We start from the raw sequence: 24,570 nt of genomic DNA on the forward strand, positions 1-24,570 counted from the left end.
GTATTGTTGGATCAACCCGGCCGAAGTGGGGGGCCTATCCTTTCGCTTCTCTCTCTCTCTGTTCAATTCTGTCTATATAATGAAACGATTTCGCCTGGCTTTTCCTCTCCCCTTCCCTCCCCCCTTGAGACGCCATGGAGGAGACCCTCGATCTCTCCTCCCTCGACGGCGCACCGCCCTCACCCGACCCCGATCACGGCTGGCAGAAGGTCACCTACAACAAGCGCCAGCGCAGGCATAAGCCGCCCCCCGGTCCTGATCAAAACGGCTTCGACTCCCTCGAGCAGAAGGCCCACGAGCGGCGCAGCGCCATGCCGGATCGAGGCCCGCCCTGGCCGCGTCGGATGATAAGGACGACAATGACGGCGTGGAGGCCGCGCGCGGAGCCAAGGAGAACGGGGTAGGGGGCGCCGAAGGAGGAGTAGCGGAAGAAGCCTAAGTAGCCCAAGGTCACGGTACCTGAGGCCGCCGCGAAGATCGATGCGGCCGATCTTGCTACATTTCTTGCCGATAGCTCGGTGAGAACTCGGATCTGCTTGGTTCTTGTGGTCGAAAGATTCGTTATAAACAGAGAGATACATGTCTATAACCTAATACCAAAATGTTTTCTTTGACCTTGTTGTCTTTTCAAACTTCGTACGAATCACAACAGGATATTCAACTCATGCGATTTGTGGATTTCTTCGCACGCTCCTTTGCCTCTGTCAGTGCACCACAGTTCCCCTGGGTTAAGATGTTCAAGGAATCCCCTGCTGCTAAGATCGCTGATGTGAGTTTGTTCTGCCCCTTTTGACGAATTTCTCTCTGGTTCAAAACAATCCTGTTGCCAATTTCTTATACTAATTTTATCTTTTCCTTCCGTGAATCAAGATTTATGATTGATTGGCATCATGGAAATTGATTCTTGTATTAGATAACATACATTCTAAGTAATTAATTTGGACAGCTATCATTTTTGGCAATGACGACCAAATTTATTGTTGTTTGCACGAACAAGCAGGATTTAATCCATGACAAATTCAAGGATCAATTTGAGTATGTATTTCTTGAAAATGTTCAATATTTACCTATCTTCCATATATTTTATGGGTCATCAATTTTTCTTGCTTGATGTTTTTTTTTCTACAATGGTGGCGACCTTGTGGCTATTATTTGAATAGTTTTGGAAACATATTCGCTATGTCGTGTCTACTGTTTCATTCATATAACTTTATAATGTTGGGTCCATTGCTCTCGAAAGAAAACTATATCTGATAAAAGGAAAATTATGGATATTACACAATTATTCTATTTTTTATTAAAGTTTCCAAAATATGCTACATAATATGGTAAATGCAATAAACAATTGAATGAAAGGAACATACTATTTAAGCATCTTAAAATCATTAAAGATCATCACTGATAGGGTTTAAAATGATTTTTGGTGAACTTGTTGTTTTCTTGTTTGACATGTGGTACTTGTTTGTTTGCCACAGTATGCTCTATGGCAGTTGACTTCAATGAGAAATTTCCCACCTGCAGTTTTGAACAGTTGACCCTGTGTAAATCATGAAGTTTTCTACATCTGCGGCAAGCAATATCATGGCTCATTCTAAGATGATGCTAGGGTATAAGCTGCATTATATTACTTGCATCACATATGCCAATTGTCTCTGTCGATATGTTTCAAGATTTTTTATCTCATTGTGCATGCTATGCATATTTTCATAACCAACCACTGAAAATCTAACTGGTGTTCATTAATCTGGAACAGATTCCCTTGTGCCATATATCTGTATCTGTTTATAAGACTTCGGTTGATTGGATTGCCTTGAAATCTCCTGAAGCTTTGGCCAATTTTGTTCTATGGTGCCTGGATAACATTGTTGCTGACCTGGCAAATCAACAGTCAGCCACCAAGGGCTCAAAAAAATCTGTTCAACAGATTCCATCAAGTAATCAGGTAATGTTCAAGTATATTATTTCCATTTTTTCCCTGCTGGTAAAGTAATTCTGGTGGCATCATAGAGAAACATGTTGGTTTGCAAAATTAATCACACTGGTGCTCTGAGTGCTTCATGTTTTTTTACACTTACTTTAATTCTCAAATTTGTACAGAAAATGAATATTTCATGTTTTTTACAAAGGTGCTCTGAGTGCTTCTTGAGACTGGTCATCTTATGGCCAACAAGTTTTAATTTTCACTAACATAATTATATATGACAACAACTATAGGTTGCAATATTTGTCGTTCTGGCATTAGCCTAGATGGAAGCCTGATGCACTATTAAGCCTTTTGTCCAAATTAAGGGATAACCCTCGATATCAAGGACAAGAGAATCTCCCACATATTGTTTGGGTTATTGCACAGGTAATGTGCTATCTTCTGAATTGCATGGTTGACCCAAAGATGCAAGGTGGCAATGTAATAGTGTCATTAAATTGAGAAGTTTCTTCTTTGATAGGCATCTCTGGGAGATCGAGTTGTTGGAATGTACTTACGGGCGCACTACCTATTACCTGTAGTTTGTGGAAAACCACAAGGGAACCCACAATCTAGAGACTTGATTTGCAATTGATTGGAAGGTATGTCTTACGACCAAGTTGACATATTGATAAATCTGTTGTTTAATTGCTTGATTTAGTGTTTTGGAAAGCGTTAGCCACTAAGAGGCACCAAAGTCCCAAAATGCCCAAGGCTCTAGGTGCCCGCTTGAGCGAAGTGAGGTGCTTTGAAATATTAAAATATAAAATAAATATAATATAATTGATAAATATGATTATATAAATAAAAATATGACATTAAATTGAAAATATCTAAAGTATCAAGTCACATTATCCATCTTCTAATAACAAAAATTTCAAAAGATTCAAAACAATAAAGCCTTATATCAAATTCAATCATCATCATAATCAAGTAGGATCCTTTAGATAATTGTATTTCCAAGTAGAATTCTTTTTTGAATTTTTTGATGAATCTTCTGAATTGCTTTGTATACTTTTCATTAATCCTAAAACTCTAATAACAGTTCTAAATAAATAGAGATTAACAATGCTAAATAGCGACTAGTATATGGTAACATTAGTTAATGCTTAATAGTAATTTTAATATCAGTTAAAGATTAATAATCTACTATTAATAGTATTTAATCCACCGTTAACATTTGTTAGAGGAGGAGAAAAGAGTCACCGACGGTGAAATATGGGGAAGGAGAGGGCGATCGTGATGGAGAAACTTTCGAACGATGACAATGGCGGTGGAGGAAGTTGCGGATGGCGCCAACAACCATGGAGAAAGCTTCGGACGGCGGCAGCGATGGTGGTGAAAGTTGCAAATGGCGGCGTTGTGGGCGGAGGTAGCTTCAAATGTGTTCGTCGGTGGCGGAGGAAGCTATGGTCCTATCTCTTAGTGATGGAAGGAGTTGTACATGGAAGTAGTAGCAGCGGAGGGAATTGCGCACAAAAGCTAGACCTTCGGACTTGTCTGTCTGCGGCAAAGGAAGCGTTAGACATGTGTGTTGGCAGCGGAGGCAGCAGCGGGAGTAGAGGTGAGCCGAGGCAGCGAAGCAGTGTTTATGGGTTAGGGTCGAGCGCCCGGGTGCCTTTTAAATCACTGGTTTGATTCATACTTCATTTTTGCATTTTGTTTACAAAATTCTCTCAAACCAAAGTCTTGATCTATTTTTATTAAATGGTGCTGTCAGAAAGGGGAAGGCCTAGTACCGCCTGCTGTATTTGATTTGCTTATGCGGATGACATTTCCTGCTCCTACAGCTCTGGTCAAGGTTGTTTATATGGTTCCATGCAAAAAACTGCATATCATCCAGCCTCAAAGTTTAAAACTGGCTTTCCTGAAACATAGATCTTTTGCAGGCCACAGAGAGGTTTAGAGCAATTTATCCTACTCCGAAAGAGCTGGTTCTCCTGGGACTAAAACTAGGAAACAAGCATCACAGCAGCTTTTGCCCACTGCTATTTTAGCCATTCAAGAAAGTATAACTGAAATACTTGACATTATTAGATATGTTCTAGATTGAGGCTTTAATATTTATGGTTTTAATTGAAACTGGCACCTGTTTGCAGAGAATCTGGAACTAACAAAAGAAGCAACAGATTTATTCATTTGGTGTTTTGACTCAAATTTGTCAGAGTGTTACAGGCAGTGGGTGGGTTGTTCTTGTACAAACTTACTCTGTCATCACTCTTCTCTTCTTTTGTTATCTCAAGCAAACCTTCTAACTGCTTTAGCTGGTCCATTGCGAAGGAAAAGTTGCACCTAGAAAACGTCGATGCAAGTATTGTTGTTCCCCATGAACTCTCCAGTGAATGGAAAAAAAAAAAAAATGCTTGGCCAACATCTCTCCTGATTCTTAGAATAACACTTGGGAATTCGAGGGTCATAGTAACTGCTCCCAACACTTTTTTTGCTTCTGGATGTTTTACTAATCACTTGACATTACGTGCTTTGTTGTCTGGATAAATTGGTCTTAAATATGGGGCTCATGGAATTGATTATAGTTACAATTATACGAATATCTTCCTTCCGAATAGAATCCGACTCCATTCCCGATGATTGGTATCCCTGTACATGATAAGTTAAAAATAAACACAAGACAATGGTGAAAGGAATTATTTTGGGGACGGTGATCTACTAGTGGTGCACCAGCCCACGGAAAACCTCTGTGCAGGCCAACAGAATACCAGCCAAGCCAGCAACAACTCGTGCAACGCATCCATCTCCTTCCTGCACACGGACCCTCACACGTTTATCAATCGACGAGGCCTCCTCGTCGGCGATCATTCGCGGTCCGAGTTGTCCGTTTCGTCGGAACTAATATATCTGGCGTCGGCTAATCTGTCGTTTCCCCATGGGATGGTTGTTGGAACGGTGGTGAAATTAATCCATGACGAATTTTTGGATAGGAAAATGAAAGTTGGAAGCTTATCCCCGCATGCATGCCTGCAATTTGGTATTGATTTTGAGTAGAGGCACATGAGTGCCGTAAAATTATGCCATCCTCGCTGTTTTGATGCTGCCGGCTCACCTGCTTCCAAATCAATGGATTACATTACATTACATTACATTACATTACATTACATTACATTGTAAAAGAAAGAATATTTTTTTAAAAAAATATATATAAGATTTGGTATGTGCATATATATAAGATTGGACTCAGCAATTTGAGCCGTTCATCGATCATGTTGATCGTGGATATGACAACGATACAAGTCAATAACACAGCCCCTTCTCGAGTATGAAAGCCAAAGGTGTTGGCGTTGCCTGCTCTGGAGGCTCCCGTCGACCACACACCCCTCTCCTCCTCTACGTGGCGCCGCCGTCCGTTATCCGTGACGATAAGCCACGAGTCAAGTGGGTTAAGTGCCCAAAGCAGTCAAGATAAGAACGTGCATGGAGTGAGGCTTTGACGTAGACAATCTGCACCATAATGTTTAGGCACATGCATGTCGTACACCGCTGGACATCACGTCAAAGTTCAGGTCTCATGCGGCCGCCACCCTCCCCCCAACCACTCTCTCTCTCTCTTCAAGTGGGGTAACTCAGTAACTCGCAACTTTCATGTTCTCGTTAAACTTCGTTCATTATGGAACCATGGGTTCTCCTTTGCTGATTCGAGAGTATAGTTAGAACATCTTTTTGTTTTGTGGGTAGAGTTTAAGTATGTGAAAATGAGCTTATTTCAAATAATGATGATTTATGATATTATTATTATTGTTACATTTAAGTATCGACAATCCTCTATTATCTACTTCGAATGCATTTTGCAAAAGAAAAGTGGAATAGTTTGGTCACATATAGTAAATTAAAATGATTTATTACTTGCCAAACAAAAGCTCCATCATCATATATCAAAACACAGTCAGTCACAAAGTAGATACATACATACATACAATATAACCTAAGAAGGAAGAATACTTTATATATATATATATTTATATATATATTGGAAGGCTGTTGCATTCGCCATCCCCCTCTCCCACCAGTCTCGCTGCCTCCTACTCCGCCTGCAAATTAATAAGATAAATTAAAGGACGACATTCTTTCAATCATTAACTCCACAATCAGATGCAGACATATCAATAATCTTATATATATATATATATATATATATATATATATATATATATATATATATATATATATATATATATATATATATATATATATATATATATATATATATATATATATATAACACACACGAAAGTTACGCTTATAACCTTCTTCTTCAGAGCATTAATATCAACCAGAGTGCAACTTCCAGAAGTAGAAAGAGCAGCTGACTAAAAAGATCGCTTTAAGAGCACATAATGAGTTGACTCTAAGTTAATCTATCAGGTTTTATAGATAGAAATTGGAGGGCTGATGATTTTTACGTTTCAATCTAAGTTACTTGTACAGTGACCTATCTGAGCGATACTGACAAGCATCTATCTATTAAATAAGCTCTAAATGTGGCCTACCATTAGAGGATGTCAAGTTCACCTCGACTAGACATGACCTTCATTGACACCGATCAAAGAATCATTTCTTACTGCCATGCCACTACAAAAGCCAATTGGATCGTTCTTATACGCTTCAAAGTATTAGACATGGCAAAATGTTCGTAAGTTCATCCGTTAGCATGCTCAGTTATTGCTGGTATCATATGAACTGGTTAACATTCATTGTCGTAAGATCCAAAAGCTTATATGAGAACTGTCCATGCACTTCAGAGCTTCATGCAAGCAGACATCACCTGTGGTGTTGCAATAGTCTCCATGTCGAAGCAGTAGCCATAGAAGGAGCTTGCAGCCGAAAGTTTCATCGAAAGAAACTGCATCAAGAAGAAGAACAAATAAGAATGATTGTCGATGATAAGGAATGCGAGAGCCAGACAGAATCTACCTCAACTTGGTTCTGCAGTGATTGTACATAGTTAATTATCTCGTCGAGCATCCTCGCCGTGCCCATGGCCTATAAATTACAATGGCATCTTCTCAGATTGACTTTACCAGAGCAATAGGTGCAATGTGTGCAACAGAACCACAGGAGCCAAGCTTGCTTGCTCTCTCGGGCTATTATTACCTTACGACAGCAAGGAACGAGGCCTTGTAAGCAATGCATTCTTTCGTTGATCCTCTTTCTTCTGACCTGAAGCCATTAGTGAATCATATATAGAGGTAAAGTTCATCACAGAGAAAATGTTGGCAAATTAACGTGTTTTATGCAATTACCCGCTCGGCCAGGCTGTGGCTGTCAGTGGCCTGCCCTCTTCTTGCCCTCACATGAACCACCTCTTTTGGCTTCTCCGCTTTCTTCGAATCGCCTCTCGCTCTCTTCTCGTTTCCCGAGATCTGATTGGTCAAATTATGAAAACCTTTCGCACCTCGCTACGAAGAATATGAGATAACAACGAAAACCTTAGCGCTGCATACATTCTTGTTGCTCTTCATCTTGACCTCTGTCAGACGAGTCTCAGGAGGAGCCACCGGAGAGTGTTCGTTGCTGGCATCAGGCGCCTCGATGTCCTTCCTTTCCTTGGCTCCGTGACTCTGCCCTGCCCTACATGCCACGGCCTGCGGCTGCGGGATGGGTGTTTGGCATATTGCGGAAAGCGAACCAGACAAGTGATCCGCAAAAGGGACGCAGAGCTCAGCCTGGTGGAACAAGTAATTCTCATTGACTGCCGGGATCTCCATGACAGAGCCATTTAGCTCTTCAAGGAGGCTCATCAGCTCCCAGCTCGGGTCCATTTCCATGAAGGAGTGGGAGGGGTTTAGGCAATTTAATCTCTCGACACACTCTCCCGTTACTATACAAAAATGCAAAAGGAAACGTGAGAGAGGAGCGACGCAAGAGATTGGAAGTGGAGGGAAAGAAAGAACTCTGCTCTGTCCACTAAACGAGACAGGTGCGTCAATGGGCTGCTTAATAGTCCTCGGTTCACCTGGCGGAACCAGGTTCCGTGGGTCCCTCTCTTTTAGAGTATACCCTGACTTTTTTTGTCTGTGTATATAAGACATGCTGAAACATCATCAGCAGGCTTGCACTGTGGAGTGCTCACGATGATGATGACACTGTTCTTGCCATGTAGAGAAGCATACCCGAGATTTCCAAACATCAAATCCTATGATGACTTATGTGTATTCCATCGTCATGTGAGCTCTTTAATATGTTCTTATGAGATCATGATATTTTTCGATGTATGATCGTGATCTCGATCAAACTGACTATACTTAGATTTATCTTTTTTTATAAATAAATTCTTTATTAGATGAAAATATTTTAAGAGATTCTTATTATTTATTTATAGGAAAATTTTAGTTATAATCATATTTAGAAGGGTCAACTCAGGTGTTGGGTGAAATAACTTAGGTTATTCATTTCTCCTTTGTCACGATGAACTCAGGGTCATGACTAATTGTAACCGCTTTTGTTTTGGCCTATTAAGTGACTCCTCACGTTTGCCAAATATTATTGTTTCAACAATAATATATTGATTAATCTTTTGAAATACCTTGGGTATAATCATCGATGGTCTCTCTATCAACAATCAAAATAGGTGCGAGAACATAAATCCCATAATGAAGATTTGTATTATGAGTAATGAATAGACATTTACTATACCTCGAATCTCATTTGTGAACCAAGTGTCGAAGTATATGAGCATTTTCTCTACCCCTGCCTAAGTTTGAGAAGTGTTGTCGTAAGACTGAAGGCATACATTTCCAATGAAGTAAAGTTCAAACTCCCTTGCTAGCTGGGCAATAGAGTAGATAAAAAGCATTTTCAGGTGAGCATACTATTCACGTGTCGGACATCTTAATATGGTCCGGAAGACGTAATATATTAAGGTATCTAAGGTGTCATATAATGACATTTGGGTATAGAATGTTATAATATGCTTGATCGGGTCAGCACTACTATCGAACATTTTCAAGAATGAGAAGACAAAAGTTTATTAGAATTGATTCCTTTAGATTTTTTAGGTAAATGATAATCGACCTAACATGGGGTCAACTAGTGCCCCCTTTCTAATTGTTAGAACTCTCATCAAATGTTCGATGTAATATATGTGTATGTACATGTCTTTCGATTTTGGCATACTTACATATAGAGGCTTTATAGTAGACTTGATAGCCCCATTTTGATTGACTTTTATGATCATTTCAAATTTGTAAATGTAGATTATATGTAGTTATTACGTAGAGGTAAAACTATCCAGAAATAAGCCATCCTTGCAATCATTTTGAAGGTTTTCTAATTTCACAGAGTGGTATAGAGTATAAGCCAACACAACACACAAGAGCTACCCGGGTGATATATAGTTAGATGATTCTCTAGGATAGTGTCTAAGACTAGTTCATCCTATTTCATAGTAGTATTATGTGGGTATTTGTGAGGACTTTTGAGTATGAGAAACTATCTTGAACCTGTGGTCGTATGATCACTCAAAACTTACAAAATTTATATTTATAATTTATATTTCATATTAACTGTTTGGTAAAATAGTTACTGAACTATTTCTTCTGACGCGTTCAGACCGTCGTATAGTGATCCTGTAGTAGTACTGTGATGAAGAAAGACAGCTTCTAAGTATCGGACAAAGACTCCTATCCTTTGATGGGCATGCATGCAGTCAGTCAGTCCACTTGGATGCTTATTTCTCCTTCATGAACTCTGCCGACGAGCCAAAGCACTTCGGGCGTCTCACTGGATCCAAGGACTCGATTTGCCCAAATAGCTTCCTTCGTGGCCCATATTAGATTCAAGATGGCTGGTATTGCTACAATATCGTAATCGAACTCGCTATTGTGAGTTCGTTCCTACATGATAAGAAGCTGAGCAGGTGGTACTGTGGTCTTATATTCCGGCTCTGTTAAGCTTAGTTGATGACCTCACTGCGACCATAGAACACGGTTAGTATGAAGGCTAAGGATTCAACTCGCCAACGTCTCCCTTAAATTATTTGGCAAATTGCGATGTCTTGCAGTCTTAATTCATAGACGGTCAAAAGGCGAGCATCATAAAGAATAAAGTAGCTCAGATTACTGTCTAATCTCCAATTAAATATCATCGGCCTCCAAGCAATGTTCGAGATGTAGGGTCAATACACATGCAAGCTTCATGCTTTATTTAGTCGTGTTTAATGTGGCTTACAGACATCTAATTGGATTGTTGACGGTCGACTGCTTTAGCTTCAAAAGAAACACGCCAAAGAAGCTGTGCAGATTAATCTTTCCTCTCGAGGGCTGTGAGGATCACTTAAAGAAATGCCAAAAAGTTCTACGTTGATCCACCTGTCACAGGCCTTTCTGATGATTATTTTAAGCCGAGGATAAAAAGATGGCTTCCGGTGCTATTGTTAATAATGATCCTACCTTAGGCCCCGGCAAAAAGGATCGACTCTCTCTCTTGTTGGCGTTGCAAGTTCAACGAGAACACTTGTGTTCTTGGAGCTTAAACTGGTGGTGCCCTCCACCATGTAATGTCGATGATGCTCTTTACAACATGGGATGTATTCGTATCGTCGTCACAGTCGTCATCCTCGTCCATCGCTCCTGTCATCATATAGGTTTTGACGAATTCCGAGCGTAGGTTAGGGCTACACGACGCACTAAGTGAGGAAAACTTAAAAGTAGCACCGCTGCATCGTTGTGCTTGGATTGACCGGACCAGTGCTGGGAATTTGAGTCGAAGAAGCAAACGAACCATATGAAAGGTATGCCAAAGTGACATATAACATGGTCTCTCTCCTTTTCTGTCATCCACTTGGGTTCACGGAGTCTGGCCTCAGCTGACTGTGTCCGTGTCGTCCTCTCCCAGAATACACTGTGATCTAAGACCAGTCGAATGGCTCCGCATCTCCTCGTAGTATATCTTCCTATTTGGCTAACATTAGGATAGAGGATAGTGATGGGATAGACTCGTGGAAAATTATTCTATATATGTACTCATATAATTTTACCTTTTGGAAGCACATCAACTTATATATATATATATATATATATATATATATATATATATATATATATATATATATATCTGATAATAAGGGTGATTTGACGGACTTATGAATCCTTAATTATTCTATTTCTCAATTAATATAGGACTAAATATTTTTATCAGTATTTTCTCTCATAAAAGAGCCAAAAGCCAATGACTCTCAAACGCCAAATTGATCATAAAGTTAATACGGTTTAGTTTGATCCCGAAAACATAAATCTGTCTTGGGGGCTCACGTTGGAGCGGATGAGGTGGCCCAAGTAAGTGATGGAGGAGGTAGGTAGACTCTCGAGGCGTTGTGGTCTTGTGGTGATTAACTCGAGGTTATCCTGAGGTGTGGCTTATTTGCTAAAGGAAGTTTGGGGCCATCTCGAAGTGCAAGTTGGTCTTTCGAAAGCTCTTAATGCCACTCTGAGGTGTTTTTTAGATGTGCTTGGGTCCTAAGTAATTGGTGGCATGAAACTAATGATGGGTTAGGGTGTCTCTTATCATGTCAAGGGATCATTGATGGTGATAATTGACAAATACATCTTTTGAAGAATGACATCAGGGCAGAATGACTGTAATGATATACTTTGTCATGATTCTTGACCTTGGACACGCAAAAGATGACCCCATGCATCGTTCATCCAGAAGGTAGGGACGAGGAAGTTGAGCCATGTCGGCGTATTTCAAAGAAGTGACTTTTTGTGTCGGGATGAATCGGTAGTACTATTATTTTTCGTAACACATCCAAATCATTCTGATAAATTGTTGACAGGAAATGGGTAATCCAAAAGGTGGTTCACATTTACACTTCTTTTAGGACCGCTGAAGTACATCATTAATTATAAACAAGTTAATCTTTTTGGAACGCCGAGGACGCTGATCACACCTCTGCGTCCTGTCTCTGAAATGAGAAAACTTTCTCCTCCATGTTACATGTTGGAAATGCGAAGCTTAAGACGATGTGAGAGGAGATGCCATTACGAATCGATTCCATCAGCCTTAAGGAGCCGAGTTAGGTAGGCGAGGTGAAACTCATTATATCTTCACCTGATAACGCCAAGCTCAAGCGTACATATCTGTCTGTCAGTATGATCAATTGCTCAGTCAAACACGTTTCTTGTAGAGCAGAATCCAGAAAGACCTTCAAAAGCCCCCCCAAAGGGGCTTGAATGCATGACTCCATCCTCGTGGAGTGCAGCTTTCTCATCTTTTCTCTCCACTTTAAACCTCAAAGTCTATGAATAGGAGTAGATCGTGTCCAAGTTTTCCTTCATCATTGCCACAAGTCTGGATTGCATTCAGGATACTACTTTTTCTAATCCATCCCATGATTTCTAGGCTTCGTCTTTCCTAGCTAGCATGGCCTATATAACATGGAAACTTAGCCCTCTTCACCATTCAGCTTCTTCAAGGCTCCCTATAATATTGGCACCAGGAATGTCCGAAACAAGGGGATCACACGGCAAACATGAGGACATGGAGCTGCTAAACAGAGGGCCTTGGACGGTAGAGGAGGACAAGCTCCTCACCCACTACATTGCTTGTCACGGCGAAGGTCGTTGGAATCTCCTCGCTAGGTGCTCAGGTACTCCTGCATCCAATATATATACTTAGCTAGCTAATGACTCCAATAAAGGCTAGTCCTTCTTCCTCTTGTTTCTTCTGTTACCGATTTATCTGTTACTAATCCATAGGCTAAGAATCTTTTCGTTAATCCATAGGGTTGAGGAGAACCGGCAAGAGTTGTCGGCTGAGGTGGTTGAATTACTTGAAGCCCGATGTAAGGCGAGGCAACCTTACCCCTGAAGAACAGCTCCTGATTCTTGAACTCCACTCCAAGTGGGGAAACAGGTCATACTATATATACATCGTACCGCAGCAACTGATGATGTGCATATTTCATGTGGCAATCGAATATGTTGAGATAGCATGCTTCTTTTTACTTGATACTTGTATATTTTGATGAAATTATGGGCAAACACCAGTGGAATCATTAGCTTCTGTTGATGCAAGTGCAACTAGTTTATCCATTTACCTGCATGTATAGTAGGGTTTTGATGCACACGACTGTCGGTATTTACATACATAGGTGGTCTAGAATCGCACAGCATCTGCCGGGGAGGACAGACAACGAGATAAAGAACTACTGGAGGACTCGAGTGAAGAAGCAGGCGAGGCAGCTGAAGGTCGATGCCAACAGCTCCAAGTTCCGAGATGCCGTGCGGTGCTACTGGATGCCGAGGTTGCTCCAGAAGTTTGGCTCTTCACAAACCATGCAATATTCTCTGGAGGCCAACACCAACACTACCACGAGTGACCAAGTTCAGCATCGTCCTTGCCAAGAGATCATCAATCCAAGCATGCAATATTGCCAATTGGGAAGTAGCAGCTCCCACGAGCCACAGGCTCCGGAGAATCGATCCGCTGTGTTTCCTCCGCTCCCGGTTAACATGTCCGAGTTCCCGTGGAGAGCATCCGACGAGATCCATGGCGTCGCATTCAATCTTTTCTCTAGTGACTTCTCCATGAACAACGCCTACGACCTAGGCACCTGCGACCTAACGCCGGTGTCGGCATCAGCGCCAATCTATTCGGATTTGGATTACGGTACGGATAACAATGATTGCAGCAACTACAATGGAGATAACTTGTGGAGCATGGATGAGTTATGTGACATGTTGAAAAGCTACGTGAGTGGAGCAGATATTAAGGTTCCTTTCAGTGATTATAATTCTTAGGGGGGCAATTATGTAGCACTCTCAAGCGTCAGCACTATACTATAAGAAGTCTGTAACAGGGAGTTCACTGTTCTTGCACTTGAAAATGAAGGGGGAGAGAGAGAGAGCGGTGGTGCTTCTCTCCATGCGATTCCTTTGGATAAAGCTTATCAGCTACTTCTGAAATAGAAAGGTCTGGATGTAGCTCTCGACCAGGCGTCTCATGTTCGGTCACTTGACTTTGAATCAAGATAAGATGGTTTACTTGTCAATGATGACTCCTCAGCTAATTCTCTAGCCTTTCCTGCTCCCCATCTTCGTCCACTAATGCGTTGCAAGTTGCAGGCAAAGACAGTGAGTGTCCCACTTACATGTAGTTCCACGATTTGTTACAGGGAGCAAACCGCAAAGCTTTCAACTGCAGCCATGGGGTAGCTCCAAAGGGAGTGAGTCCCTGCACCACCCGACGGATGATGACGCAACAACCAGAGATCAGTGAACGGTGGTGAGTGCGTGTGATGGTCGGAAGACAGGGATGGTTTGGTTTTGGCGTTTGTGAGGGCCGGGCCGCATCACATCAAACTGATGGATCACATCTGTTCACCTCAACCCACGTATATTGCAGACAGCTGTCCTCAATTTGCGTGTCGGTTCCATCTCCGCTGATTCCTCTGTTTTACCCTTGCACCCATCGCCACGTGCTACACGACAAGCCAAGCTCGTCGGCTTCCTTGACGTTTAGTTAAGACAGCCGCCGCAAATGCAAGCCGTTGATGCATTGCAATTCCTCGCGTGCAATATATCTGCGGCAGGCTTAATTTTAGATTGTTGCACGTCAAATGAATAAATCCACATCGCTCACGTCGTTGAGCATAATAGAGAATGTAATATCTCTTCTGATGCATTCATCAATATCTGCTGGTGCTTCCATGGTTAACCAAAAGACCAACTCTAGCGTGAAACTAGCTAAATCTACCAAATTCAAGATCTAAACTTTGTTCATCTTTCAATATAGCAACTCATCATTAAAAAGACTGAACGGGAAGAGTATTTATAGTTAGATGAACACGGCTAGGCCTGAAATCTGCACAAAGCTCCATATTTATGCTTTTATAGAAAATGCAAAAGTCTGCCTTGAAATTTACTTCAAGATGATCTAAAGAACAAGTTAGAAACACATATAAACAAGAGTCGACCTTACTGGAGTCTGTTGGCTGGCACTAAACAACATTGCATGAATGACAGCCTTAAGAGTGACAAGCTTGTCGCACACTTGAATTAATGATGGCAAGCCATCCGAAAAGGAACCCTCACAGGGATCTTTCTCTTCCAAGCAAACTAGCCAACCCATCAAGATAACATGTAGCAGATTGTTGCAGCACTAACTACACAATCTTCAATAAACCGCAACATACTATGGAGGTACCTTCAAGTTTCTAAAATGGCATGCATCATTACTCCGCAATGTCATATTTGAGTTAATGCTGGCAAACTATCCAAAATAGAAACCTCACAGGGACTTTCTCTCCAAGAAAGCTCGTCGAACCATCAAGAAAACAAACAGAAAATTACAGAAGCACTAACGACAGATTCTTGAATAAACCAGGTGAATAAGATCACCTGTGCACGCGCCAGTAAAAAGCAAGATACTATGGAGGTGCCTTCAAGTTTCTAAAATGGCATGCATCATTAATCTGCGATATCATAATTCATAGCAGTGATGGTAGACTAAAATAATCAGGATGTGAAAGGAGAATACCTCTTGGATGATTGATTGATAATGATATGCAACTCATATCCGAGAACACAAGCCACTGATCAACCAAGCAATATCACCAAGTTAGTGAACCCAAGAGAAACCTCCATAAACCCATGAAAAATTCTATATTGGGTTCCATCCAATTATAGACCTGTTGTCTGAACAGCATGCTGATATGAAATGGAACAGGTCAGAAGCAGCTACAAGGACTTCATACCATTTCAATTAATGAAAGATTTAAGTTAATAACTCAACAAACAGTCAGGGTAACAGATATTACTATCTTGCATAGAGAATCATGCCGCTAATTATAGCACATAAAAAATGACGAATTCGCCTATCTATAAAAGCATCATTTCTATAATTCAAAATACAAGAAGCAAGAAACTCGCACTACACTGAAACCTATAGTATCCATTTATGGAATTGGTCAGGAGGGCTTATGAATTAAGTGATATTAGGGGTACACTAACAATGCCAAGAGATACCTAGAAATTTGCAATAACAATCAAGTTAAGAACAAATAACCATATAAATAACCTGTTGAAAGCAGCATACCAGCTCATACGACTCCCACTTCTTCTAGACTACGAAATTTGAGGCAGTATATACAATAAAAAGAACGAACAAACAAAAATGTGTACCCATTACCTTCCATATTCTCTTCATAGGATTTTCATGTTAGATTGATCAAATCATGAAATAAGAGTGTTCGCACAAATTTATGATCAAAATCAAGCTCTCCAGATTGAACCGAGAATGTGGATACTAGTAGAACACGCACATCTGATTCAAAAGAATAAACTGGTTCCAATAGTTCAACTCATAAAGCCTTCAACTGGACTAGTGTAAACAGAAGTCAAGTGTTTAATACTATTGCAACTCTCAAAGTTGAACTTGAGTGTGACTCTTTGCTTGGGTCACAAAAATTAGCTCTACAAATGAGCACATTTATATCAGTAATTGAGGCAACCCAAGATCAAATTGACTGGAAGAGTTTGAGACCTGCCCTTTTTAGTTATAGGGAATGCCGTAACAACTTGATTAACATATCACATTGAATAAGGTGCAAACATAATTAGCATAACACAGTAAATTAAATTGTATGCCTCGTTCCGATTTGTTCTGCAGCACACAGATTTATCGGAATATCTAGCTTCAAACTCAATGCTAAGATAACAAGAGAAACCTAGGTATGGAGGATCAAATCATCAGTATGCTAAGATAACAAAAGATTATCAAATCATCGTAAATGAAGGCAGCACCAAAAAACAGAATCCACACCACTCAAAAGCCGACTCTCAACTTCTGCAATGATGTCAGAAATTTGCTATATAAGAACGGAATGGAGTAATGCAGCAATTAGGAACCTACCTAAAGCAGAATAGCCGTAAAGAAGATACATAGAGTTTCAATATTTGGGTAACATGAGGAGCTCTGGAACGATGCAATATGCACAAGCTTGGGGTTTGCAGTATTCCAGCTGCTTATAAGCAGCCCGTTGATCACATCACTAAACTCATACTTTTTATTTTCATTTCAAGGCGACACGATAGTTAACCAAAGATGTATGTGTAGCGGTTTGCATATCATGAATGTCTATGAGGAAGAAATGTCATACCTTGAAGCAAACTAGCTAGTCTATTCACTCTTCACAGCCACTTAACCTTTCCTTGTAGCTCTTGAGAAACACCGACCGAATGCTTTATCAAATTATCTTAAGCATAATTATTCAGAATTTTCTTAACATAAACCTTCCAGGGTAAGAAGATCAAAACTTGAGTTCATTTTGACACAAAACACACAATTAATGATAAAAGAAAAAGGTAGATAAGCTTTATAAATCTCAATTATTACGTCATGCCTTTAATTGAAAACTCTTCTAAATCTAAATGGAAGATCCAACAATCTAATCAAGATTTAACAACCATCTAAACAAGCCTCTTGTTCACACAATAGAAAATACTAGAAACCAAATTAACCATGCCACAGGAACACAGGAAATACTATATTTCGAAATCATAAACTACTCCGAGCAGCGTAGCCCTTTGTCGTCGAACTCACTAACTTCTGCAACCACGAAAGCAAAAACGAAAATACAATTTAATCGGTTGAGATTCAAAAGGCATTTCAAAAATTGTGGAGAAATAAAACAAATGGATACTACCTTATTAACTTTGTAGCGTTCTGGAGCCACCACCAACATCCATGACGAAGGAAATATATCCTGCAGAAATATTTCACCAAAAGAAATGGTATAAGGAAAGCTCAAATTGATTAGAGACCAGAAAAGGGCTCGATCACTAGTCAATTGCAGGAAAAATCAAACCAAAAGCATTAAACAAAATCCTTTTTTCTCGGGTGAATCATGTCACCTCGATCTGTCGCTGGACGTTTCTAGGCCTCTTCTTCGGCCTCCGAGGGGGCTTCGTCCCCTTTATCTTCCAAAAGTCTTCTGCGATTTCCTCTCGCGACAACGACATCGTGAATCTGCCACCCTTACCCTTCTTGGATGCATCCGATCCCGCCCCCACCATCTCCTTCCCGGAGCAGCTCTTCTCCGCTGCAAAAGGCGAAGGAGACACGGAAGCCAAGGAAGGGAACCGATACGGCCCGTTCTCAGCCGGTGCATTATCCGCCGGCCTCCGGGTCCTCAGATTCCATGGCCTGACGGCCTCCGCCGGCGCAGAAGAGGAAAGCGGCCTATCGACCCCTCCTTCCCTGTCTTTCAAGTTCTTGATCCTCGTCGATCGCTTACGCTGCGGGAAGGACTCCTCCTGAGGGGAGGGCGGCCGCTCACTGGCCGCCCGGCCGTGTCGATCGCCCGCGGGAGCCATCATTCCGACACCATCGGGTCCGCCGGCCAAGGGGAGGTTGGAGGATCGTATGGTGCGGAAACTGGTGCAGTTGCCGACGGGGAATGGTGAAGCGAGCAGTCCGGACCCGGAGAGGCGCGACCGCCGTGGAAGCGGAGCAAATGGGAGTGGGGGGATCGCGCGCTGCTCCGCCTCCGGCGATCCGGCGGGTCCGTCCTCCTCATCCTGGGAGGTGTTCGCCATCGCACGGGGCGCTGCAGAAGGGGGGACAGATCGTGCAACTCGGAAAGAGGGGGGAAGGGGCGGCGGTTCCAATAATGTTGGCGGGCAGTTCTTTCTCCCGTCGCCGCGTTCATATAGAAAGCACGGGGGAACTAAATTTATGGAATACTTCGAACTCATCGCACTCAATCGCCTCCTTACGACTGGCGAGCTGAGCTGAGCTGAGCTCATCTTCGGTTACGTCTTCCGTTGAGATCAACGAAGCATCTGATTGATCCTGATGAAGGAAAATTATTTCCTAGCACTATTATCTTATATTTAAACTATTTATAATCATATAACATCTCGTTTACCCTTTATAATTTGTTTGCATTTGCATTTTTTGGCATGCTATAATTTACATGTATAATTTTTGATATTTTATTATTATTTATATCATAGGTTTTAGCTATTATTACATTTATTTTATAACATATTTTTTTCTTTATTTTATTGTGAAAAGGAAAACTAACAGATAGGAAAGTCATCAATGAAAAAATTAAAGTTTGAAGATGGTAATTATATTATGAATTTAAAAGAAAAATATATTTTTTTTCTTGCCATGTTGTTCTCGTTCTCAATTGTTAAAGATGGAATTGTGTTATCCAAGCTGTGCAAAATGGTGGGGATGCTTATTGCAAGCTGTTGAATAAGGTCAACGTTGTGAGTTTGGTCAACGATTAATATATAAATGATGTTTCCTACTTTGTGAAATCAATAATTTGTTTAAGACTTTGCTTAATGACTTGATGCAATTACTAATGCTCTAAGCAGCTACCACACAAACTAAATTTACATGACAGGTCATGAATGAATGAGATAAATAAACATCAACAAATAACTTTGGTTGAACAGATAATATTTTTAAAAATATATATATTATGTTGTAAGGGAAGAATATAATATACAATCGATCTCGGTGTTATACATAGTTAATTTCTCTTGAAAATGATCAAACTTAAACCCTAAAATAATATTAGCCTGATTTCTAATTTTTTGACCATTTTTTTTATATAATTATAGGCTTATTCTACCACTATAATTATTTTATATATATAATATCACAATTGTAGAAGGATAATCTCTAGTTTTATAAGACCTTTTATCTTATTTCCTTTCACATGTCTCTCCATAAAATGTTCAATTCCTCCACAAACAAGAAAAAGGAGGAAGGATGGACCTTTACATCGCTTTCTTTGTTGGACCTCCTTCTTAGTCGCTTTCTAGGAATCGATATTTATTTGTTGTTCTCATTCTTTGAAAAGACCTCTCAACATATGTATAAAAGAAAATAAAAAAAATTAGAATGAACAAAAGAAGATACACCCTTCTCACAACTAAATAGATATATGATATCGGAGAATTAAAGATAATATACTAACTCTAATTATTCCTTTATTGTTATATGCTCATCTAACTAGTACTCCTACATTAAAGATAGTTATTAGGATTATCAATTAACCCCTAACATCCTTTCTCTTATTTTTAAAATTAAAAAGTAATTAAAAAGTTAAATCTTCTCTACATCATCCCTCTTAAATCGAAAAATAACATGTTCAATTTGCATGATAATATACAAATATTTTTTTGATATTTTTATTTACACAAAAAAATCTTTCTTTTTGAAGTTTTTAACATTATCAACAACAACATGAATGTCAGCAACGAAATCATCTCGCAAAGAATCTAAAACATATTTTTCTTATTACCTTATATCCATCGCCATCACTATCGACATCATTAGTTACATGTAATATATTTATTATATAATAACATAATAATTTTTCATAAAGAATAAATACGAAAATAAAATTTGATTACATCATGATGCCCATTTAAAATTTTGTTAGATGAAATATATTATAATTGAAGAAAATTATCACGATCAAACAATTCATTTGGTGTAAATGTTTAGATATTAAGGGAAAACCACAAGAAAAAGACCACATGATAAAAAAAGAGAAGAAAAATATATGCGCGTGGAATTTAAGTGCCTATCGAGTGAGCAACGCAAGAATTCGTGAACCACAAGGGAAATATACGGATTAAGGTTCCCATATCCCAACACCGACGCAGCGCATACAAAGCGATCCGTGGTGGGGGCAACGCCCTCCTCACACGTGCTTGGCAGCTGGTGTGTGACTCCGCTACGCCAACACCCACCCGCACACGCGCATCCTTACGCTACGTCGGTCCCGTGCATCTCCACCACACCCTCCTCTCTCACTGTATGCACCGACCCACGTGACCCAATACGCGACGGCGAAGCCATTGCCCAACTCATTCGCCCGCCTCTCCCGACCCCACACCACGACGCTTTCGTGTGGTCGCCTCACATTCGACGCCCCCTCTTCCTTCCGTGGCGCGCTAATAATACAGTAATTATAAGAATCCTATTAATCCATTTTCGTAATTTACTCATAGTATATGTGTCTTGAGAGAAGCCTTCTGTCTCCCCCTCGCCTCGCCTCCCCTCCCCTCCCCACACCCCCCTTTCTCTCCTCGCCCTCACGCCAACCCAACCCAACCACGTTAGAAAACCCTCCCCCCTTCTGCTTCCCCTCACCGCCGGTTTTGGCATCGGCGGCTGCCGCTTCGTCTTCGTGCCGACCTCCTGCAGCGTCGCGTTGGGTCACCGGGCCATGGTCATCTCGGCAGAGACGGCACCCCGGCTGCCGGAACCTTCCGTGGAGTCGGCTTCGGCGGTGGAAACGGGAGCTACGCCCTCTCCTGGGGTGACGCAGGGGTCCCTCCTCCATAACTTCTCCTTCCCGATCTTGAAGACGTGGGGCCGCCACCGGGTGCTTCGCTGCATGAGCGTGAACGGCAAGGGGGAGGCCGTCGCCGGCGGCCGACGAAGATCGGCGCCCTGTCCGAAGCCGGCGTGGCCGCGGATCCGTGCATCCGCGGAGAGTGGTGATGGCGACGACCCTGGAATCGAGGAGGTCAGGGAGAAGCTGCTGGTTCACCTCCGGGAGGCGGCGGACCGGATGAAGCTGGTGGTCCCGCTGCTGCCCAAGAGCGGGAACCTCAAGGCGGCGCCGGAGCCGACGCCAGAGCCGGAGGTAAGGGTGGATCCTGAGGCTGACACGTCGTCGGCGCCGGCGGCGGTGCCGTGGAACCTGAGGAAGAGGCGCGGGGCCGCGAGGGCTACGATGGAGATCGAGCGGCACCTGGGCAGCTCGCCCCCGGGAGCGGCAGAGAAGAGGACGGTGCGGCTTAGGTCGGAGGACTCCGAGCGGAGGGAGCGGCCCAAGTTTTCGATCTCGCTCACGAGGGAGGAGATCGACGAGGACATCTACGCGGTGACAGGGTGCAGGGCTCGACGGCGGCCAAGAAAGCGGGCGAGGGTCGTCCAAAAGCGACTCGACGTGAGTTTCTTCCCCGACCTCTCCTTTCCTTCTGCCTTCTTTCCTTGTATTTCTTGACGATTTTTGGTGACTTTCTAAATCAAAAAACCCATTTTTGCATCGTTTTCTAGTTCAAAGGCTCCTTTTTTGGGAAGAAGGTGGGATTTTTCATGTTGGTTATCCTCTTCTCTCAGGCATTGTTCCCCGGCTCGTGGCTCTCAGAGATCGCCGCCGACGCGTACAGGGTTCCGGATTAGAGGTAAGCGCACCGGCAGTGACATGATATCTCTTTCTCTCTCTCTCTCTCTCTCTCTCTCTCCCCCCACAAACCGCCCCCTCCCCCAACTCTCGGTTCCTCGCTTCAAAATTCGCTGCCGCCATTGATCTCTGAAAGCTTCTGATCGGATCCTCGAGCAGAAGAGTAAGAAAAATCTAGTCTTTCCTTCAATCGTAGCTGCGTCATAAGGAACCTCATTCTGTGAAATTTGATTGCCGTGTGGTTGGTCTGTTTAGAGAGTCCAAATCAGTGCCTGTTCGATGAGTTTATTGGTTCTTGCTCTGTTTCTAGTCTAATGTTATGGACATGGAAAACGCTCTTTATCAACCTATATTGGTTATTCGTATAAAGACGACTTCTTCGTTGCAAAGTTGGGAGTTTTTGATACTTCTGCTGCTCTGTAGTCCGTAGTGCCACAGTTGATGAATTCGCTCGCTCGCCTTCTCAATCTCGAAGTCGGGAGCTTTTATAGTTCTCCTTTGTGGATTAATCTTGGAAGTATCCTTTGCTTGTAAACAATTACTTACCAGCTGGAATTTTTGGCTGAGAGTGGGCGGCGGCGGCGGATGCCGAGAGGTGTAAGGTGCATGCGATGCTGGGGCAGCCATGGCCGTCGGATTAGGGGCAGCCGATACCGTGATACGGACACTACGGTTGGGGTCGGTCAACGTGGCTCCTCCTCCCTCTACCCACAGCCTCACGCTTTTGTAGGGATTGGAAGCCGTCTTCGTCGTCGTCGTCCCCTGTGACCTCACCTGGACCTCCATCGGTGACGTTGAGCCGGTGCCGTTTGATACGACAACTAGAAGCAGTCCGAAAAGATGCCTTGTATCTCTCGAGTCGCAGCGTCAGGATGGTGAGACATGGCTGAGAGCTACACGCCATGCTTGTTTCTTGATGTCCATCGATTGGGCCGTGAGACAGATGACGGAAGGGTGGCGTATGAATCATTGCAGTGTGTCCTCCGAAGGAGCGAAGAAACAACTGCCTACTCTGCAACCTTCCTTCCATTAGATTAGCCGATTAGATTGCAGTCTTGTGCTAAGGTTAATCTGCAGTGGGACTTCACATCACCAAAGATTATTATTACCTTATCTGGGGATGAGACACAAGGAGAGACGTGCCAACACCTTATGCCTTAGCTGTCCAAACAGAGAGCTTTCGATACGCTCGCCATACGCAAATTTATTGCATTCAAAGATAGAACACACAGTCCAAGAAATTGATTTATCGTGTGAATCATTGTGTCAAATATCTAACATCAGACCAACCTGCTTCCTGGTCCGGGGCAAGTCGCCGTCATCTTCTTCATCGACAGAGAAAAGAAAGCTTCTTCTCAGTCATGGCTGTCGGCAACAATGGCGCAACCAGACAATGTAATACATCCCCACAAACCTCGAACCCAACATGGCAGCTCTCCATCTGACACTTGCAAGCTGAACTGGTGTGTATCAACGCTGCTCTAATAAACCTTTTTTGAGGAAGCTATCAGATAGTTTGTATATATATATATATATATGATAAAACCCAAGTACTGTCTACGAATCGTCCAAAAGTTGCATTATTTGCTCAAATTATTGAAAGAAAAGCTGTGGAAAGGGATGATAAGCATGGTCAGAAGTAAGATGGAAGAAACTAGTGGGGAGCATAAAGAAGCTGAATCAGGAGGTGTTAGGTGAAGAAGGTTGGGAGATGGGGAAGGCAAGTGGCCTGTCAGCAGCATGGATTCGAATCACTCGTGCTGATGCAACTGCAGAAAGTGCTGCATCTGTCCCTTGCAAAATGGCATCGAAGACGTACTGACAATAGTTCTGATAGTATGAGAAAATGCATGCCAACATGATGAACGAAATTTGAAACATCATCATGAACAAACTTCGAGTGATGGCCAAACAGTAGATATCATAGGAGATGGATGCATAGAAACTAAATAAGGCTCTTCTCTTTGATTTATGTCTCTTCTACAAATGATTTTTTTGTGTTTTCATTAGCGTCTTGTGCTTAGCTTGATTCACTTGGCACTTGAATTTTATATATATATAAAATACAGCAACATCATACAAGGTCACAGGAGAATCCCAACCGAGAGGCCGAATCCGTGGGTCCACTACATCAACGACCAATCACGCGTCTCCTCATTTGGCACGTAATCATCGAGTGGCGGTGGCAGCCCAAGGAAAGCAGATTTCTAAGCAAATACAAAGAGAGACTAACCTTGACGCTAAACGTACCCAAGTAACACACTGTAGCTCTTGGAAGTAAAGAGACTGTAAGACATGTAAGAAAAGCAGGAACTTTGGAAGGATCAGAGAAAACATCAATACATGTCCATGTAAACATTCTCTCTTATATGATGAATCAGGGGAAAATGCAACTCTCCATGTAAACATCAATACATCCCAGGCTCGGAAG

At 42.0% G+C, this 24,570-nt stretch overlaps 4 protein-coding genes and 1 pseudogene across 4 annotated transcripts; 3 read left to right on the forward strand and 2 right to left on the reverse strand.

Moving 5' to 3' along the window:
* The first annotated feature begins 134 nt into the window (after positions 1-134).
* LOC103988317 (uncharacterized) lies at positions 135-3,841 on the forward strand (annotated as a pseudogene).
* Positions 3,842-6,713: 2,872 nt separating this feature from the next.
* On the reverse strand, positions 6,714-7,737 carry LOC135640785 (uncharacterized). Its single transcript, XM_065155524.1, has 3 exons — positions 7,420-7,737; positions 6,890-6,958; positions 6,714-6,818 (listed from the first exon to the last, which is right to left on the reverse strand). Exons 1-3 carry the CDS (start codon positions 7,735-7,737, stop codon positions 6,714-6,716), a joined length of 492 nt encoding a protein of 163 aa, XP_065011596.1.
* Positions 7,738-12,148: 4,411 nt separating this feature from the next.
* LOC135639440 (transcription factor MYB78-like) lies at positions 12,149-13,967 on the forward strand. Its single transcript, XM_065153189.1, has 3 exons — positions 12,149-12,563; positions 12,700-12,829; positions 13,068-13,967. The coding sequence occupies exons 1-3, from the start codon at positions 12,338-12,340 to the stop codon at positions 13,714-13,716; spliced, it is 1,005 nt and encodes a 334-aa protein (XP_065009261.1). The 5' UTR covers positions 12,149-12,337; the 3' UTR covers positions 13,717-13,967.
* A 3,240-nt stretch (positions 13,968-17,207) lies between these two features.
* LOC135640111 (uncharacterized) lies at positions 17,208-18,777 on the reverse strand. Its single transcript, XM_065154248.1, has 3 exons — positions 17,830-18,777; positions 17,622-17,681; positions 17,208-17,524 (listed from the first exon to the last, which is right to left on the reverse strand). Exons 1-3 carry the CDS (start codon positions 18,721-18,723, stop codon positions 17,474-17,476), a joined length of 1,005 nt encoding a protein of 334 aa, XP_065010320.1. The 5' UTR covers positions 18,724-18,777; the 3' UTR covers positions 17,208-17,473.
* Positions 18,778-21,030: 2,253 nt separating this feature from the next.
* Positions 21,031-22,271, forward strand: LOC135582725 (uncharacterized). Its single transcript, XM_065153271.1, has 2 exons — positions 21,031-21,902; positions 22,076-22,271. Exons 1-2 carry the CDS (start codon positions 21,174-21,176, stop codon positions 22,136-22,138), a joined length of 792 nt encoding a protein of 263 aa, XP_065009343.1. The 5' UTR covers positions 21,031-21,173; the 3' UTR covers positions 22,139-22,271.
* Positions 22,272-24,570: the final 2,299 nt, after the last annotated feature.

This window comes from Musa acuminata, chromosome BXJ3-6 (genome assembly GCF_036884655.1).
Source record: "Musa acuminata AAA Group cultivar baxijiao chromosome BXJ3-6, Cavendish_Baxijiao_AAA, whole genome shotgun sequence".
Lineage (NCBI taxonomy): Eukaryota > Viridiplantae > Streptophyta > Magnoliopsida > Zingiberales > Musaceae > Musa > Musa acuminata.

Bases quoted from the DNA above. Each gene is read 5' to 3' on its own strand.
- LOC135640785 (XM_065155524.1), bottom strand. From the start codon at position 7,737: ATGGACCCGAGCTGGGAGCTGATGAGCCTCCTTGAAGAGCTAAATGGC. The intron at 6,959-7,419 runs GTATGCAGCGCT...TGTAATTTATAG, and splicing joins AGATGAAGAGCAACAAGAAT to GCCATGGGCACGGCGAGGAT. The intron at 6,819-6,889 runs GTAGATTCTGTC...TTCTTGATGCAG, and splicing joins CACTGCAGAACCAAGTTGAG to TTTCTTTCGATGAAACTTTC.
- LOC135639440 (XM_065153189.1), top strand. From the start codon at position 12,338: ATGGCCTATATAACATGGAAACTTAGCCCTCTTCACCATTCAGCTTCT. The intron at 12,564-12,699 runs GTACTCCTGCAT...GTTAATCCATAG, and splicing joins TCTCCTCGCTAGGTGCTCAG to GGTTGAGGAGAACCGGCAAG. The intron at 12,830-13,067 runs GTCATACTATAT...TTACATACATAG, and splicing joins CACTCCAAGTGGGGAAACAG to GTGGTCTAGAATCGCACAGC.
- LOC135640111 (XM_065154248.1), bottom strand. From the start codon at position 18,723: ATGAGCTCAGCTCAGCTCAGCTCGCCAGTCGTAAGGAGGCGATTGAGT. The intron at 17,682-17,829 runs GTGACATGATTC...ATATTTCTGCAG, and splicing joins ACGTCCAGCGACAGATCGAG to GATATATTTCCTTCGTCATG. The intron at 17,525-17,621 runs GTAGTATCCATT...TCGTGGTTGCAG, and splicing joins AACGCTACAAAGTTAATAAG to AAGTTAGTGAGTTCGACGAC.
- LOC135582725 (XM_065153271.1), top strand. From the start codon at position 21,174: ATGGTCATCTCGGCAGAGACGGCACCCCGGCTGCCGGAACCTTCCGTG. The intron at 21,903-22,075 runs GTGAGTTTCTTC...CTCTTCTCTCAG, and splicing joins TCGTCCAAAAGCGACTCGAC to GCATTGTTCCCCGGCTCGTG.